Raw genomic sequence first — 19,134 nt, forward strand, 5'->3', positions numbered from 1 at the left:
AAATTCCACCCTAAACTTTGTGAGTCAGTTTCCATTCATGGAGATTTATTTCACACACGCAGACACACACACACGCAGACACACACACACGCAGACACACACACACGCAGACACACACACACGCAGACACACACACACACACGCAGACACACAGAGAGAGCATGTTCTATGTAACTTCCATCAAGTTCCGTTTAAGTTCCATCAGTAACTTGAGGTAACGGAATATTTTGTGCCGGCTATTAATAAAAGCTATAATATAACAAACTCAGATTTAAGCCATTGCAAGTTCATAAATTTCGACAGTTCAGTTAGGACAAAAGTAATGGCACCCTAGAAAATAGGATTGATTGGCAGAGAAAAATCAACAAAACTTTTTAGTCTGGTTGAAGTACACACACACACACACACACACACACAAGTAGAAGACGCAAATTTACCGAAAGACTGAAAAATAAAGTCGGACGATGTTGAGATATTTATAATATTTCAGCAGCTAATAGCACAAAATCATTTTATAACACAAATGTTCAGTCGAAGGGCAGCACAGTGGATTAGGGGTCAGCACTGTTGCTTCACAGCAAGAAGGTCCTGGGTTAGAATAGGCAGGGGCCTTTCTGCATGTTTCTCAGTTTGCATGTTCTCCCTGTGCCTGTGTGGGTTTACTCCGGGTAATCTGGTTTCCTCCCACAGTCCAAAAACATGGACATTAGGTTGATTGGTAATTCTAAATTGCTCATAGGAGTGAGTGTGGTGGTCTGTCTATATGTGTGGCCCTGTGATGGACTGGTGACCTGTCTAGGCTGTACCCCTGCCTTTCACCCAGTGTGTGCTGGGATAGACTCCAGCAGATCCCCATGACCCTAATGAAATAAAGCGGGTATAGAAGATGGATGGATGTTCATTCGACAAATTGTCATTAAAAAAAAAAAAAAGATATTTATTAGGCATGACTACATAAAAAGGCCAAAATTTGAAAGCTTTAAAAATCATAAGCAAGGTTTGGAGGCAAACTTGATAAACTGGCCAATGAGAGCAGCTACAGTCCAGATACAAGTAATACAGTGACAGTAAAGAAAGGTACAAATGTAACCTAACTGCTCTAGTTATAGCTTGCACAGGCATAATGTTGCCACATAAAACCTATTAAATGCAGCAGCAGAGGGCTTTTTGCTTTGCATGCAAAATCTGTCCCATAATGACAGCATCAGCGTTAGTGTGGGTTCCGTGTTATCTATCTGGTTTCACACAGTTACACTCAAAAACACAAAACACACACACACTTTTGCAGAAACCCTACGTGAACACCGCTTTCTACAGTTGATAGACAGATTTTAAATGAAAATGATAATGACCTATTTTAATAAAGAAAAAGTTACTCAATTATTTAAAAAAAAAAATAAGCCTTGTTAATTTATTATACATATATAAAATAAATGTATTAAAATCGAAATACTATTTGTTTTTTATATTTATCATTTTGTATACTTGATTTTTTTTTATTGATTTTTTTTAATCGTGATTTTTTTTGTTGACTTGGACAATTAACATTTTATTTGGTAGTAATAGTGACTGATGTAAAAAAATATATATATATATTTTACAATTTTTTATTCATTTACAAAATTATTTATTACAAAATTGAGACATGAGTTTAAGAATAAGTACATCATGTTTATAAAGTTTATTGAGTATAAAAAAGGCCTATATACAAATGAGCCTGTCTTTCCGTTCCTCTCTGTTTAAGGTTGTACGGTAAGCGTTGGATTATGCTTAACAAGCAAAGAAGCTAAAACAAAATGACATCAACATTTTTCTAAAGTGGGGGAGCAACATACAAATTGTAACGTAACTGTGAAGCCACAAGCTGCTGAGAGAGAAACTTACTGGAAATCAGGTTCCATTACAAGGCAAGTGCTATCACTCAGTAGCTTGGTTGGTGTGTGGGTGTGTGTGTGTGTGTGTGTGTGTGTGTGTACACACTACAAAGCAGCGATGGCTTTGGCAGCTACTCTTCGGCCCAGCGGGAGCGTCAGGTCTGTGATGGACAGTACAACTTTGGGTTTGGCGAGGGCATGCAATTTCACCAGCTCAGAAACCTGTGAAACACACACACACACACACACACACACACACATTCATAAGGAATTTGCATTCTCAGTAAATCAAAGAAACAAGAAATATTGACTGTTGGCTGTTGCATCATTGTGAGTACTCACAAAGAACTTTAAGGGCTAAATGTGTGTGTGTGTGGGGGGGGGGTCTCACCATAGTGAAGGGCATAAACTGCAGGATGCTACCACGGCTGCCCTGCTCCGAACACTCTACACACTCCTCGATGAAACACTGTACAAACTGTGTGTGAGGGCCAGCGGTCTTCGAGCTCAGGATGGAAGAGACGAGCAAGAACAGATTTGCTATGGAATAAAAAAAAAAATAATAATAATAAAATCTGCACAATTTCTATTTGTTCATCCATATTCATTTATTTAATCCAAAAATCCTAAATTGTAGGCATGGCAGGACAACATCTGCACAGATAAGCCAAGTAAAAAATGGATGAGATGAACAAACACACTACTGACCTAGCACACGGTTGATTGGCTCTCTCATGTTGACTGTGTGAAGCTGAGAGGCGGAGAGTGAGCTGCTCATCGAGCGGTCACCTATGGAAAGAGCAAACGTCAAAAATCATATCAAATCAAACAAATATCTGGCTTGAAGCAAAATTAAACATCCATTGTAAAAAAGGCCAATACTGACTTTCAGCGATTTTTCTTTATAAGAATAAATACATGTCCTTAATCCTTAATTAATATTAGCTACGTCATCAGCTACGATACATTTTCACCTCGGTATTAGATACATTGTCAGCTATGTATTAGATATATCAGCAGCTCGGCATAATTATACTATATATTATGAGTGTCTTTGATTCATCAATTTCGACCACGTTTGACAGAGAATGGAATCAAATAAATAGAATGGAAATGAAATCAAGAAAGCAATCTGTTTAGGAACTAAAAACAAACCTATTGAAGAAAAATAAAATGAAAATATTTAGTATTTGTTCAGTTTTTTCCTACAAGCCCTTTTTTCTTACTAGTGGCGAGCCAGCCAGGAGGAGCTTTCCAAGAAAATTAGCATAAAAGAATGATTTAAAAAAAAAAATGCTATTTGAAATCAATTGTTTATTTGTAATTTCTAAATCTGTAAGTACCAAGAACTCGTTCTGACTCACCTGGACTGCTTAACACCGCTGGTTCATCCTCGTTAGAGCTGAGCAGCCGCATCAGCTTGGATGGCTGTGTGTCGTCCAATGGGAACAGGCTGCTGTAGTCCTGTTAACCAATCAGATTAGACATTAGAGTTTTTTAAAAATGAAAAGTAAAACTATTTTTAACATCTCCACACTGATAGCGCTGCAATTTTGGTAACAAGCAAAAATGAATTGAAAATATGTTTACAGTGTTTGTTGCATGTGATCTGCTTTTTTCGATTGAAATATCAATTAAAAAATGTTTAATTTTGTGTAAACCTCAATATCCTCTCGCTGTCTCTTGCGCTGCCGAGCCAAGGCGTGGACTTTTTGGTGAGACGAGAAGGAACTGAGAGCACACCACACCGATAACCTAAAAAACAAAAACCTGGTTACTTGCCCTGTGTGTGGAAAATGGGAACATTTACTAATACTACGCTCTAAAATATTAACATTTCTTAAGCAGCATTAGCTATGATGTGAACTCCACTACAAAAAAACAAGCAATACAAAGCAAAGAAGAAAGTTCATGCATTTGCTTTCCTGAAGAAAAACAAAAAATATAATAACTATTCAGTTCTCCATTCAGTCCTTTTTTCTTTACAGGTGGTGAGCCAGCCAGGAGTGTTTTCCAAAAAAAATGAGGAAGGAAAGAAAACACATTTTTTAACAAACTACTTTTACTGCTACTTTTGTATTTAAAATATATCTTAGGTGTGAAACTGATGTGCATGAAGTTCTATTAAAGCCCTTTTGATAGTCTATATCACCAAAAATATGTGCACCCCAGACCATCACTCTCATATGTCTTTGCTGAACATCCCATTAACTATTGACAAAAGAAAAAAAAAGACCATTAGGGTCAGACTACTTCAGCTATGAATGATGTCCAGTTTCATGTCTCTTTTTTTTTTTTTTTTTAAGGAATATGACTGATATGAACAATCGTATTGGTAGCTCAGCGGTTAAGACGTTTGCCTTCTGGCAGAAGTAGTGATCCAGTAGTGCCAAGCAACCACTGCTTAGGGCTCAAGCAAGACACTTAACCCTCATTTACTCAGCTGAATAAATGAGAAGTGTAAGTGGCTCTGTATTAGGGTGTCTTGCCAAATGCCTAACAAATAAGAAAATTTCTTTGAATTCCAGTCTTTGGAAAGTGCAAGTTTCGGGGAAAGCTTGCTCCAAAAAAAACTAGCAAATGTCATGACACTGTGTCAACAGAATGATGAAAGAAAAGGAGAGCAAAGTCCATTAATGAATGAGAGCAAGAAAGGCAAATAATCTGAGGAACTGAAAAGAAAGAGATTATGAGAGTCAGCAGATGCCAGGTTTCGATATTAAAATACCAGCATTAAGACTTTCTTTTAGGTTTCCAAGTTTTCATTTCGCAAGGACATAGAAAAAGATGTGTTTCCCTCTCAACAGATCTTAACATTCTTGCAAAACTGCTGGCCCGAAGTTTTGAGACGCTTGTTCCCTCCATTATTTCGTCAGATCAGACAGGCTTTATAAAGGACCGGTACTCTTCTTTTAATGTTAGAGGAGTCTTTTAAATATTATTTATAGTCCCTCACCACCCGATATACCAGAGGTTTTGATATCACTTGATGCTGAAAAGGCCTTTGATTGGGTGGAGTGGGAATACCTTTTCTACACTTTGGAAAGATTTGGTTTTCATATCATGGATTAAAACCCTCTACCCCCCCCCAATGGCAGCAGTTTGCACCAACAATAATAGAACCTGTTTAGGTTACAAAGAGGCATCAGACAAGGCTGCCCACTGTCTCTGCTTTTATTTGCCATTGCAATCCAGCCACTATGGCAATAGCCATACGACAAGTGTAAGATTTCACTCTATGCAGATGACTTATTATTGTTCTTATCAGATGCACTTTTCAAAAAAGTGAGTTACTGCCAATCAATGCGGCTGCCACATGTATCCCCTTCCAATTCAATTCCTTTTAAAGTTACCACAAAAAATATAAAAATATTTAGGAATCTGGGCTACACATAATTACAAGGACCTCTTTAAACCTAACCTTTTGCCCTTGATAAAAGCTCTGAAACAGGATCTGCTGCCTCTTTAAGAGGAAGAATTAATTTCAAAGAAGAAATAAGTTTCTTTATTTGTTTTCCTTCCTATTTTTGGCCATTCATCTGGAAGTAATAGAAATCCTCAGATTTGGAAAAGTATATTACAAAAGCCTCGCACCTTAGGTGGCATGGCACTTCCCAACGTTATGTTTTATTACTGGGCGGCTAATATTAGAGGACTGACATACTGGATGAGGGGCAGGGATAGCCCTGATGCCCCTAAGTGGCTTAGGTTGGAAAAGAATTCCAGCAAACCTGTCTCCCTATCCTCTTTATTGTGCTCTGAACTTCCAATGCTTGAACCTGCCTTTCACTTTTCCTCTAATCCTAAAAATTTGGATTTGGAATATTACAAGATCTTTGTATAGAGAACACTTTTGCATCTTTTGATGAATTAGTTAACATTCCCAGGTCCTATTTCTTTAGATTTCTGGTTTCCTTCATATCCCCCTACATCTCTATTATACCCTATTTTCAAAGTAGGAAATGATTTAAAACAGATCATAGGCAAAAATTTATAACTTCCACAATCAGCATAACCTGGCAAAAATGAATGGGAGGAGGATTTGAATGAACAAATTTCAGAGACAATATGGCAGAAAATTATTAAACAGATCTATTCGTCATCTAAATGTCAATGACATGATTGTGCAATTTAAGGTAGTACAACGCCTCCATTTCATTGGCTGAAGGTTCGTTTATCTAAATTCCGACCAGAGCTAGATCCTATTTGTGACAGACAGGTTTGCCAATGGACCCATCTCCTTTTATTGTATATTTGGTGTTACAGCACAAAACGTGCATAAGTCGCTATAATTGTAGAATGTTGGCCTTTTGCACACTACTGGCCAGAAGATTAATAGTGTTTAAATGGAAAGACCCCTATTCCCCTACTGTCCTTCACCGGATTAAAGAGATCATGCAGTATCTTAAACTGGGAAAACCAAAATCTCTGTACAATGTAACTGATGATTATTGTCTGATGGGTAAACGGCTGGGTTTGGGTAATGTTGTATTTTTTCTGCTTTTTCTGGCATATTAGAAAAAGCTGTGGATCTGAACAAAAATCCCAGATTTGAGTAACTCTGTGAAAATAGAGCAGAACAGACTAACTGCATACTTTGTAGAAGTTAAAAGGCATTTTCCCCCACAATAGCCAAAGGAAGTCTGGGAATTTGTGTTTGAATGATCAGATAAAAATGTAAATTGTTGTTCTTTTGGTTGCTGCCTGTTCGAGGTCACCACGGCGGTTCATTTGGTCCGCATATGTTGATCTGGAACAGGTTTTAAATCTGGGCTTGAGACCAGCACAGAGTTAACTCTTCAGTTGCTGCGTTAGCTCCCTGCCCAGGAATCAAACCCGGGTCGCAGCAACAAGAGCGGGGGATCCTACCGCTGGACCACCAGGAGGATATATAAAAAATGTGAATAGAAAAGAAACACTAAATCAGGTTTTACTTGGCGAGGGCTCGGCCTGGTGGATCTGCTAAGCTGTGCCAGTGGGCGGGGTCAGTCAGCAGGTTGGGCACAATGTGACCAATCAGAGTAAGCGTGATTTGCTGCAAATCCAGGCAAAAGATGCTGTAGAGGAGCTCAACGACACGGAAGGCCCACTCCCTACGGGTCTCCTTCAGGAGTTCCTGGAGAATATAAATTGGGCAGCACTGAGATTAAAATGATAAATTTACAGAAAATTCAAAGGCTGTGGTCCCAGTCTAATTTCCTTATAGAAGCAGAATTGGAAAATCTCTCTCCACACACACCTTGACAAGGTTGTTGGTGAACCAGAAGACTCCTCCAATGTGCAGCAGGTTCTCCAGCAGGTGAAGAGTGCATGAGTCTACCCAGCCTTTATTGAGCGCCATGCGGAAGTTGGAGCTCAGAGCCTGGCGGATGGGTTGGCGCAGGGGCAGGAGGGTGCGGTACGGCAGAGGCTCCTGCGGCTCCACTACCGAGCGCACGCACTGACCGGTCTGCTGGAACACGTCTGCACACATGTGCTCCAGGATAGAGCTCATGATCACCACGCTGCACACAACCAGAGAGAGAGAGAGAGAGAGAGAGAGAGACAGAAATAAAGACAAATTCGTGTCTATGTAAACAGCTGACTGCACACACTGCCTTTTACCTCATGACAAGAAGTTTGTTCCATCAGACCCAAAAAGATGTGCGTGTGTGTGAGTGAGAGAGCAAGAGCGAGAGAGAGAACAAGAACGAGGGAGTGTGTCAGACATACCGTTCATTGTAAAACTGAAGTGTGTTTTCTCCATACAGAGGTGTCATAAGCTGACGAATCATGGTCTGTGGCTTCTCCCTTTCGTCCAACCCTAGCATGCGAACATGAGCCACCAGCCAGGCCACGGCACATATGGCCATACTGCATACCTTCCCTTTAATGTTATCAGTGATCTTCTGCTCCGGGAAAGTCAGAGAGAGAGATTTTCATTAACATAAATACAATGGCAACAGAGTAAACAGCGCTGTCCGTACATATCGTGAAAATCAATATCCAAAAGCATTATTTGTAGATCAACCTGATTTAGTTTAATTATAATGAAACGATTGATAGAGTGACTGGGATTGTGTCCAACCTGTACAGCCTCCACAGACAGCACTCCGTTCTCCCACGCGTTCAGGACCTCCAAGATGGCCGCCGGCGTGCTCAGGCAGATCTCATGCCACTTCATCTGACTGAGAGAGAAGTCATGAGAAGGTTTAATGACACCGAGGCATGTTTAAAAGGAGTGGAAGCTGATTGAACAAAAAAAAAAAGACCACAAAAACAAATAAATACTGGCAAAGTAACAAAAATGACACACAAAACACGACGAGAAGGAAGTGATACAAATTACTGTATGTAAATAATTGTGCAAATAATAAAATAATGTGATAAATTGATAATCACAAAATTTCCCCTTTCTGTTTATGAAAAGAAACTGTAATAGTAGTTCTGCGATTACTCTCTTTCCATCAAATGTCAGGGTCAATGTAGTATCTGTTCATCGTAATCTGGTATCTGTGCACCACTGCAACACTGAACGATGATCAGGTTCCACAGCAAACACCAATTGCTTTTGATTTTAGCTGTGCTCTTTAAGCTGACAGTTTCCTCAAGCATATCAACAGGACGTGAACTTCAGTGTGGATGGAGATTAGATATAGTTTGTATCATCTCCTGTCTTTGATATGCAGCAGTGTGATCCCCCAGTCCTCTAAAAAAAAAGACCCCGTCTTTAGGATTTGTGAAGCTAAATTCTCATCTATAAACAAGAAAAGGTGGTGGTGAGGTTCGAGAATCTGTGTCCAAAGCCACAGGCATGATTCTACCAGACATCCGTCTTCCTCCAGTAACACCTTCGCTTAGCAACACTCCTGCAAGCTGCAATTGTGCAACGTTGCTGATTCACATAACCTTAAATATGATCTGTAATTTCAAAGAAGACCAAAGGCTTACAGTCAGACGGTGATGCAACAGTTAACAGGCAAAACAAAACCAAATACAAGCATGGAGACTTCTGATATTTTGGGCATATTTGGGCACTGTGCAGAGGTGGGAGACTAGCTAAATTAGTTATTTCACTTCTGCCTTCAGATCATCTTATAAGAAAGACAGATTTTCGGCAGTTCACAAACATGAGAAAAAGATAAGCTTTCACAACCAGTGTATTTTTTTAGCAAACTATGGTTAAAGTGGTGAAAACTAAAAACCACAAACGTTCACATCGAGAGTAACGTCTTCTTCCGTTTCATCTCTACCATCGAGGTTTTATCTGATCCGAGCGTGTAAACGTGTATGTTTAATAATTTTGCCGACCAGAAAGAAAAAACTGCCTTACTGAAAACAACCACTTTTTTAATAGACTTTAAAAAAAAGTCTTTTAGTAGACTTGTTACTATAGAAACAATTACGCATTAATATAAAAGTACCGTTGTAGCTCTAAATTTCTCTTTCGGTTTGCTTCATTTATTTTTTTTTTATGTATTTTTTTCCACCTTTATTGAGTGTACTTACACCAGCTTCATCTCTGAGGACGTGTTGAGTAACGCCACCAGACTCTCCACTTTGCCCGGTTCGGGTCTGAAGCAGGGGTGGTCTGGGTTCAGGATCTTTCCTTCCTCAGGCATGCACATTTGCAGCCAGGTCTCGAAAAACGGCGTCTCACCCGACTGACTCGGCTCAGACAGGATGACCTATAGGGAGAACGAGGGGTTTATATATTTTAAAAAATAACATTAAATTAAATTAATTAAATAAAAAATATAATACATAATAAAAATATAACATATTATATAATATATAAATAAATAAAATAATAATAATAACTAAAATTAATTAAAAAAAACTAGTAGTTGCTGTAAAATCATGTACATTTCTATTCATCATTACAGTATTAATTATTTGTGATATATTATTGTCTTAACAAGATATGACATTTAATTTCAGGACTATTAAAGAATTTTTTGTAGGTCAAAACATACAAATATAAAATAAAAAAATAAATCAGGTCATTAATCGTGTGAGGGGGAGGAAAATGGGCAGGATGACTGTGATTATTTAGATCAGTGGTTCCCAACCTTTTTTAACTCACGGCCCACACAACCAAACACATATGTTTCCGCGGCCCACTGCAAAAGATTTAAATGAACCCGCTATTTGTGTCGGGTTAGTAACTGAGTACTCAGATGCAAGACTGTTAACTGTCTTTATTGAATAAACTGGTAATGTTGAATAAACAGAAAATGTACATAACGGGTCACCAAGCCCCGAGACACTCGGGTTGACAATTCTTAAGTAAACGGGAGAACAAATCCATTCAGAGGTCGGCAGCGGGTAGACCGTCATCGGAGCAATCAGTCAGAGGGAACAGGCAGAGCAGGGTTGAGACGAGCGGTCAAAACTGGCAGAGAACTCCAACACTGGACAAAGCAAGACTAGAGTCAGGCTCGAGTGAGAAGCGCAAATCGAGAGCAGATATAGAGCGAACAATTTAAGAGAGAGAAACCAATGAGCGGCTGACACGTTAAAGAGAAAAACAAAGACACAAGGGAAACTGAGACCGCGATCAAACCCGCTTCCTGGCGCTTTTTTTTTTTTATTTTTAAATGTGTTAAAGTACAAATTTAGTAAAACGGATAACATGCAAAAAAAAAAAAAAAAAAAAAACTTCTTGACTTGTTCACATGACGATTAGACATCATAAACGATAAACAACAATCTGTCACTCACCTAATGCGAAGGTCGGTGCTGTTTAGCATTGACTAAGCGCTGTATGTCGGGCTGAAGTGAAGAAAGTTGCAAGCGAAGATCAGGCTCGACGTTAAGCTTATTCCGGTATTTTGTCTTGAGTGCCACCAACGCAGAAAATCCTGCTTCGCATAAATATGTTGTCGGAAAGGCATCAAAAACCTCAGAGCTTTGTCAGAAAGATCAGGATACTCGGAGAGAGTATGAATCCAAAAATCCCTCAGTTTTGTGAGAAAACGTTAATTTTAAAGCACTGTCACAAGATAAGTCAATGAGGCTGTCGTGGTCTTTTGCACTTAAACTTGTGACGGCTCCCTCACACAAGTTTGCAAAAGGATTTTCAATCCAGGTAACCTGAACATCTGGAGATGGAAAGTAGTCACGCAGCTGGCTCTTCAGTCCTTGCAGATGCTCTTCAATCAGCTTTTTAACTGAGGTGGGCAGGCTCGTGGCTTCTTCTGACAAAAAATGTGACAAATTCTCAAACGATTCGGATTTTGATTTTTGCAAATTCGCCCGGCCCAAATGTCCAGTTTCTTTACACACTACACATTTTTCATATATTAGCAATATTATTATTTCTATTGATAATAGCGGCCCCCCTGCAACACCGTTGCGGCCCACAGGTTGAAAACCACTGATTTAGATATTTTTATAAAAATTTCGAATAAACCTGTCCTTCATTTTTTTCCCTTATCGGTGATTTTTTAAATTAATTTTAAATAGTGACAATCAGATAACAGCGGAATCTCATTAAGTGTAACGATGCTGTTGCCACCGTATCGCTTCCAGAGATCAAAAATTAAAAACACCGAGGAAAAAAGAAAGAAAAAGAAAAAGCCCCTTTATTTACACACTGATTTAGCTGAGAAGCCGCGGGATTCACGCTGGAGGAAAAGAACATAAACACGGCGTCGAACACTAAGACCTTTGCAAGACGTTATCTCAGTTCAGATCTTCCTACATGGAGCACTGATATCTGATGTGTTACTCTTCTGAAAAATCTCCTCCTGTAGACGGATTCGTAAAGCAGGCAGAACCTGCGTGAATTTTCAGAGCTTCTCTCATTAGATTTCATCACCTGTCGAATATTTCACAATATATTTCCCTCTCTGTGACTCGACACTTCAACTCCGAGCCTCTTGTATTAGGATCAGAGAGGCAGCAGGAATATCTGGGTTATGGAAAGGGTAAAATTTAAAAGGTTTCATGTCCGTGTGTTTATCAGAGTCAGGTTGATGTGGACAGAGTGTTAAAATACGCAGGGAATAAAAGAGTGTGTATGTTGTGGGAAATCAGTGGGATGAGTGACGTAATGGAACACAACCAGTATTACAACTTGAACCATTATTACTTATTAAAGAATGAAATTTTTGTACTGTTTATACTAGTTTATAGACACGTTTATTGTTGTGGCTCAAAGTTAGTTCCTATTCTCGCTTACATTATAGCAGCTATAAACAGCTGATCTCTCTTTTTACCATATAATCAATCACACTTTTTTTTTTTTTTTTAAATGTCTTTATATGGCACCTGTGATTGAGCTGTTAACCCTAAACATTCTCCAGTACTGAATACTGAACCAGTCCTTTTCAGTATTGACCGATCACGCTTCAGGAATTCAGTGATGAATTTTACACATTTTATTTTTCGTCCTCAATTACAAACAATTCGCTTTCAGTACTGAAATTCTGAACAATTCGTTTTCAGTACCGAATTCTAAACCATTTCTTTTCTGTACTGAATTCTGAACAGTTCGTTTTAGCACTAGCTGCTAAACAACTTTTAATGAAGGTTTCTTTTCGGTATTGAATTCTAAAAAAAAAAAAATTCTTTTTTTAGCTACTGAAAACTAGACAATTTCTTTTATTTGGGACTGAATTGGAAACCATTTCTTTTCTGTACTGAATTTTATACATTTTATTTTTGGTACACAGTTCGAAACAATTTTCAGTACTGAATTCTGAACACGTCGGTTTTAGTACTGAATTCTAAGCCATTTCTTTTCTGTACTGAATTCTGAACAGTTCATTTCAGTACTGACTGCTATACAATTTCTTTCCTTTACTGAATTCTAAGCAGTCTCTTTTCAGTACTGAATTCTAAGCAATTTCTTTTTTTTGCTACTGAAACCTAAACAATTTCTTTTTCAGGGACTGAATTGGAAACCATTTCTTTTCAGTACTGAATTTTACACATTTTACTTTTGGTACTCAGTTCGAAACAATTACTTTTCAGTACTTAATTCTGAACACTTCGTTTTCAGGTACTGAATTCTAAACAATTTGCAGTATTTACTTTGAGCTGACTCATTTTCAGCTTAAGAACTTTTCATCCATGACCACATGAGAATTCAGCAGAATTCAACACTGAGAGAGACTGTGTGTGTGTGTGTGTGTGTGTGTATGTGTGTGTGTGTGTGTGTGAGAGAGGGAATGTGTGTGTTCTGAGAGCATGTGAGTTTGGGAGTGTGTGTGAATACTGACCTCAGAGCCATATGTCTGGACCACATGACACAGCATGAGGAATGAGATGTCGAAGAGCAAAGCTCGCACTGAAGCGGATTTAGCTGAAAACACAAAGTCACATGCAGAAAGCAGTGAGGGTGACTGACTCAATTCACTAAACGTTTACCAGCTGAAAAAAAACCTAAAGAAAACGTCTCTGAACACTTACAGCCTTCGCCACTGATGTGCTTCGGAAACTCATTTAACCTGTAGAGCGCACACACACACACACACAGATATATACATATATACAAATCTTGCCTTGCCCCTGTGTTGATGTTTTGCTAAGACATGTTGTGTTTGCTAATCAATTCATTTCTATTCAATTAACTTTAATAAAATCCTGATCCTACTTGATGAACTTGCGAGCAAAGGATTTGAGTTTCCCGGTGGCGGCGGCTGCGGCTAGCAGCAAATCCAAACTCTTCCCTGAGAGCATGTGACCCAAAACTCCCAGCAACCCCTCTGGGGATTTGGAATGATCAGCATCCACGGTCTACACACACACACACACACACACACACACACACACAGAGCAAGAAAAATATAAAGATGGGCATGAAAGCCATGACAAGTCTAACATGATTCTAACCAATCAGGCTTCAGTACTGAATTCTTACTATTCAGTATAGAATTCTAAACAATTAGGTTTTGGTACTGAACTCTAACCAATGGGGCTTTAGTTCTGATTTCTAAGTAGTCAAGCTTCAGTAGTGAATTCTAACCAATCAGGCTTTAGTACTGAATTCTTACTATTCAGTATAGAATTCTAAACAATTAGGTTTTGGTACTGAACTCTAACCAATGGGGTTTTAGTTCTGATTTCTAAGTAGTCAAGCTTCAGTAGTGAATTCTAACCAATCAGGCTTCAGTACTGAATTCTTACTATTCAGTATAGAATTCTAAGCAGTAAGGTTTTGGCACTGAACTTTAACCAATGGGGCTTTTGTTCTGATCTCTAAGTACTATTCAGTTTTCAGTACCAAATTCTAACTAATTTGGCTTTGGTTCTGAATTCTATCCAATCACTGTTCTGTACTGAATTGTAGCCAATCAGGCTTTGATTCTGACTTCTAAATCAGACTCCAGTGCGATAATCGGCCCAGCTTGTCTTAACGTGAAAGACCTTCAGTATGTTGGTGACAGTCGGCTCGGCACGTAGTATCAGGCCCGGGTTCGGCTGGATGTTCGCGTTCTCTGCCGTCTTCAGCTTCGGTGCGTATTCCCTGTCTTCAGACCTGAAAAACAACAACATTCAATTACACAATGAGTTAGAGAGGGAGAGAGAGAGAGAGAGAGAGAGAGAGAGAAATAGAGAGAGAGAGACATTAGCTACAAGCTGATGATGTAAAGTACCGTTTAGCGGTGAGGGTAGCCATGTTGGATTCAGACAGCAAGCCGAGTTTATGGCACTCTTGGAGCAGCAGACTCAGGCAGTCACAGCTACACACACACACACACACACATTCTGATAACTGGCTATACAATATACATCACAACACCACAGTAATAATACTGGGTGAATTAATTAGACCATCTGATGTTTATTTAATATGTAATTTTCCATACATACAAAATGTGGTTACAGTATTGAATACCAATCGGTATCGGTAAAGAATTTTTCTCTTACTTGCATCTCTGGTCAGCTTTGTCCAGCAGCGGTGTGAGCTTCAGCAGATACTCGAACGCCACGTTCACTTCCTCCGTGAAGTCCTGAAGTATAACACACAAGCACAAAGAGTCGTGTGTGTGTGTGTGTGTTTTAGCCCCAAGTAATTTCATCAAAATCTCTGCTCGTCTCTGAACATTACCTATCAAACTCAATTATTATTATTAACCATTATTATCATTAACAATTAACCAATTATTAGCCATTATTATTATTATTATCTCGTTGTTATGGTAACAGCTACTTACCAGTAAATCAAGATCAGAAACTTTATTTTTAATGAAGCAGAAAATTATAAAGGTTGCTGGATCTCCGTGACCTAAGAAAGAATTTACTAAGAGTGTATCCAGCAGCCTGAGAGTGAGTGTGTGAGAGTGTGGAGAGTGGCGTTATTCATACCTTCTCCCCCTGAGGGTACTTCTTTAACCTCAGCAGAACCTGAGGAATCTGTGAACACCAGCCAGAACATGACATCAGAACCAGTACCAGGTATGTTTAACTACTGCTAAAGCTGCAAAATAATATATATAGATGAAAAAGCAGACCTTGAGAAATGTGAACGCAGTCCATTTCAGCTCCTCTGTGCCTTCTGGAGACTCGATGAGCCCGGTGAAGCACGCTTTCCAGATCTCGAGGACAAACAGCGGTGCTGGGATGCGCTGGAACAGAAAATCCAGCCACAGATAAAGCTCCGAAGCCTGCGACGGCTCCGGGTTACAGACAGAGCTGGTTATCTGGTCCTTACCTGTATCCTCTTGATCATCATGAGCTGCTCCACCAGCGGCTGCATCTCCCCCGTGAGGTTCATGGTCCCTTCCAGCATGATGAAAGCGTGGACTGACGGGAAGGCGGTCTGGGCAGGTGGCTCACACTGGACGCTCAGCATCTGAGGGATACTGAAGTGACGGAAGACACTGTTTCAATGCACAGCCATTTTGGTATAAGAAACACAAGGCTTGAGCTCTCACCTCTTCACCAGCATCACACACTCCTCCAGCTTGCTCTTCAGCGTCTGATTGGACACGTTGCCCAAATTCTCAGTGAGTTTTATCACCGCTTGCTCCATGTTGCCCCAGGAAGCTGCACAAATCAGACAATTATTCAAGACTCTGCAGCGTATGCTATACTTTAATAACTGATAATCATTTCTTCAAGTGTGACACACACCCTGTTCCTCTAATCGGGCGATGTGCATCAGGGCTCGATTCTTGGCCTGCTGCAGAAGGATCTCTAGGCGCTCCTGGCAAGCCCGGAGGCTGGCGTCGCTCGCTGGGACGGCGCTAGGCTCTTTAAGTTTCTCACAGTACCAGGCGCAGCCCTGAAGGAGCCAGACGACTGCCCCCAGGAGCGCCCGGCACAGGGCAATACACTCCTCGGCTTTACCGTGGCAGCTAGCAGAAGAGATTCGTTTATAAGGACTCAGAAACCATCCGTAATAATACCAGAAATAAAAGACAATTCTCGATTCTGACTGGTTTCCATGTTACAATAGTAACAGCTCATTAACACTTTCTTTTAAAACATGGCTACCAGCTTCACGCAAATTCGTACCAGAGACGGTGCAAAAACATGTCCATGATCTCCAGGAGCGACTTGATGCAGAGTTCTCGAGAGAAATCGTCGAACTGAGGATGACATGAAAACACCGTCACTGACGCTCTGATGATGTTTACATGATTCGGAATCGCTTTTTATTTAAATGACAAACACACATGGACGCGGAGAATGAAGACTGACCTTGCTGACAGCGGTGAGGACGCTGGAGTACGACACCATCTACAGGAGGAAAGCAGATTCATTTACAAACAACTTGAACACACCGACTGTTTAAGAGACAGACATATACATATGATACATAGACATATGATGCTGATGTTTTTCAGTTTCAGCCAAATTTCCTACAGGAGAAATTTGTGGTGCTATTTGTGATCAATTATTTGAATTATTTTTTAATTTATTTATTTTATTTTTTTTTTACCTATTGTACAAAGATTTTTAAAACAAATAAATCTTTAAAATTAATCTGAAACTTTAATCTAAATCTCCACAAAATACAAAATATCACAATAAATAAATAAATAAGCATATTCCATATGTGAAAATTTTCCATTTATTTAATATTATTTTTGTTTGGACCCACACAACATTTTTTTTTTTTTTACAACACAATATTTCTGTTGGTTCTACTTCCCAAATTATTAAATAATTATTCACCCAGACATGATTTTCATGGTCACACGCGCATCAGATCTGTGCAAGATGCCAAGAGGATCACATTTTGTAACAAAACAAGCACATTTTCATCATTACAACAATTTTATTTATGTTATTTTATTTTGTGCTTGCACTGATCTTTTTTTTAACTACTCTGAGTGCCCTAAATTGCCCCCCGTGGATAAATAAAGGTTTTTTTTAATTGAATTGAACTTTATTTTTTAACATGGTAAAAAAAAAACAGAATTTCATAAAATCATCAAAAAGTATAGTTTCTGCATTTCTGAACAATTTACAAAAGTTTTTTTTTATTTCAGGGCATCAGCTTTCAAAAAATGTTTAAAAAGAGAGATGAAGAGCGCCACCTACTGGTTTAGATAGAGAATGGAAGATTTCAAGAAAATCGTTTTATATGAAAAGCATAAAGTGGCACAAAAGTGCAGTTAAATTGCTGAATGCTGGAAGCCAAACAATTCAATGTAAAAGCATATTTATCTTGTAATATAAAAGTAAAAAGCACACGATTTGTTGCAAATCTGACCCTTTTGGTATTCCATAGCTCAGACGGCCCACTCACACCCAGTTTTTTGCTGGGTTTAGAGAAACTGCAGACATTTACCAACCTGGGAACTGATGGCGTACTTCAAATAGGAGAGAATCAGTGGGTTCGGAGACGGTCCGATCATCGCCTGCTCCAACAAAGCTTCTAGATCAGTAAAAAAAATAAATAAATGGTTATAATAAATAATATAAAAGGTTATAAAATAAATAAAAGGTTAATATTTGTGAAAGGTGCTTGGACCCCGAGCACTTAATGTACTGGAAGCCTACAGTGTTCAGTAGGATATTGTATTATTGTTGATTTATTATTAACATATTGAAACACTTCATTGCTGTTTAAAATGTGATGTTGAAGAACACTAGTCATATCTGGTACACAAGTCTAGCCTGGTGATGGATAGAAATAGCAACGAAATGCTGAATCATGGGATATTTTCCGAATCAAGACACATCATGTTTCCTCTCAGAGACCTGCGAGATTGGGATAATCCCACGTGGCGCCTTTGGGGCAGTTCTTCTTGATGTTGACTGCCCACTGATAGTCGCTCCAGCGCTCCTTCCACGCCTGCAGGATGGCTTGCTTCAGGTTCACCATCTTCAGTTGGCGCATAAAGAAAACCTGAAGAGAATAAACAGCGCGTAAGTGTGATCTCTGACTTTCTCACATGGAATCAAAGTCTCAAAAAATGTACTCGCCAAGTTAGGAATCTACAAGGTGATGAGCATGATGGTGTTGACGGCTGTAACGGCACGGAGGCTTTAGATCCTGATTTGTTTAAGCTGAGTTAAAAAACTAAAGCCCTGCTGCATCACCCTCTCTATGTACTCCCACTCAATACAATGAGCAGACATACATATACATACATACATATATATATATATATATATATATATATATATATATATATATATATATACATACACATACATATATACATACATATATATATATATATATATATATATACACTAATATCAAAACACACTCGTGTTTAAAGTTGTGTGTGCTACAACTTTTACTTTTTTAATGAAAGTGCCAGTAGTGGGGTTGTTTGTTGCATGATCTGACATGTAAACTGTTTATATATTTGTTTCTTTATCTATAGTGTGTAATGATTAGTGCACTAACTAGTGGCATGATGCTAATAGGTGGTTATACATGCTTATAATCATGCATTAGCCTTACTATAGCTTCATCTACAGCACACTGGACTGGGTTTTATTTTTAGACTCCTGTAGTTAACTGGATTTGTTAAACCCGATCATTAACTTTTCTATTACCTAATTATTGTTTCCTCAGTATTAGCCGGTTAGCGGCTAACGCTGTAAGAGCAATACGTTTTCAAATCAGCACAATATAACCATGTATTTATATTAGGCTAATGTTAAAATACGCATTTTGTAGCAGATACTTACCTGATCTTGTTTTACTCCGAAATAAGAATACGTTTTATCGCAAGCTTTTTAATTTCATTCAGACAGGCAGTTATGGTTTTCCTCACACCTATTCTGCCAAAGTCCGCCTTGTGTGATACGATTGGCTAGCACTCTGATAAAGCTCTGTAAACGCCCCAATCATATTAGAGTA

At 38.9% G+C, this 19,134-nt stretch overlaps 1 protein-coding gene across 1 annotated transcript; it reads right to left on the reverse strand.

Annotated features, from left to right (window-relative positions):
- Positions 1-1,646: 1,646 nt before the first annotated feature.
- Positions 1,647-19,114, reverse strand: med24 (mediator complex subunit 24). The gene is made up of 26 exons (XM_058407021.1): positions 18,963-19,114; positions 18,018-18,165; positions 17,609-17,691; positions 16,509-16,547; positions 16,323-16,396; positions 15,939-16,162; positions 15,740-15,851; positions 15,517-15,667; positions 15,317-15,430; positions 15,171-15,218; positions 14,733-14,815; positions 14,459-14,545; positions 14,229-14,340; positions 13,456-13,598; positions 13,272-13,309; positions 13,082-13,164; positions 9,363-9,541; positions 7,942-8,041; positions 7,587-7,762; positions 7,114-7,378; positions 6,809-6,990; positions 3,536-3,629; positions 3,239-3,338; positions 2,583-2,663; positions 2,266-2,414; positions 1,647-2,096 (listed from the first exon to the last, which is right to left on the reverse strand). The coding sequence occupies exons 2-26, from the start codon at positions 18,154-18,156 to the stop codon at positions 1,980-1,982; spliced, it is 2,973 nt and encodes a 990-aa protein (XP_058263004.1). The 5' UTR covers positions 18,157-18,165; positions 18,963-19,114; the 3' UTR covers positions 1,647-1,979.
- Between the last annotated feature and the right edge of the window lie 20 nt (positions 19,115-19,134).

Source organism: Hemibagrus wyckioides, linkage group LG13, assembly GCF_019097595.1.
Source record: "Hemibagrus wyckioides isolate EC202008001 linkage group LG13, SWU_Hwy_1.0, whole genome shotgun sequence".
NCBI lineage: Eukaryota > Metazoa > Chordata > Actinopteri > Siluriformes > Bagridae > Hemibagrus > Hemibagrus wyckioides.

Coding starts and splice junctions, on each gene's coding strand:
- med24 (XM_058407021.1), bottom strand. CDS start 18,156: ATGCGCCAACTGAAGATGGTGAACCTGAAGCAAGCCATCCTGCAGGCG. Junction 14,341..14,458: donor GCTACCCTCACCGCTAAACG/GTACTTTACATC, acceptor GTTGTTTTTCAG/GTCTGAAGACAGGGAATACG. Junction 2,097..2,265: donor AGTTTATGCCCTTCACTATG/GTGAGACCCCCC, acceptor TGTGTTTCACAG/GTTTCTGAGCTGGTGAAATT.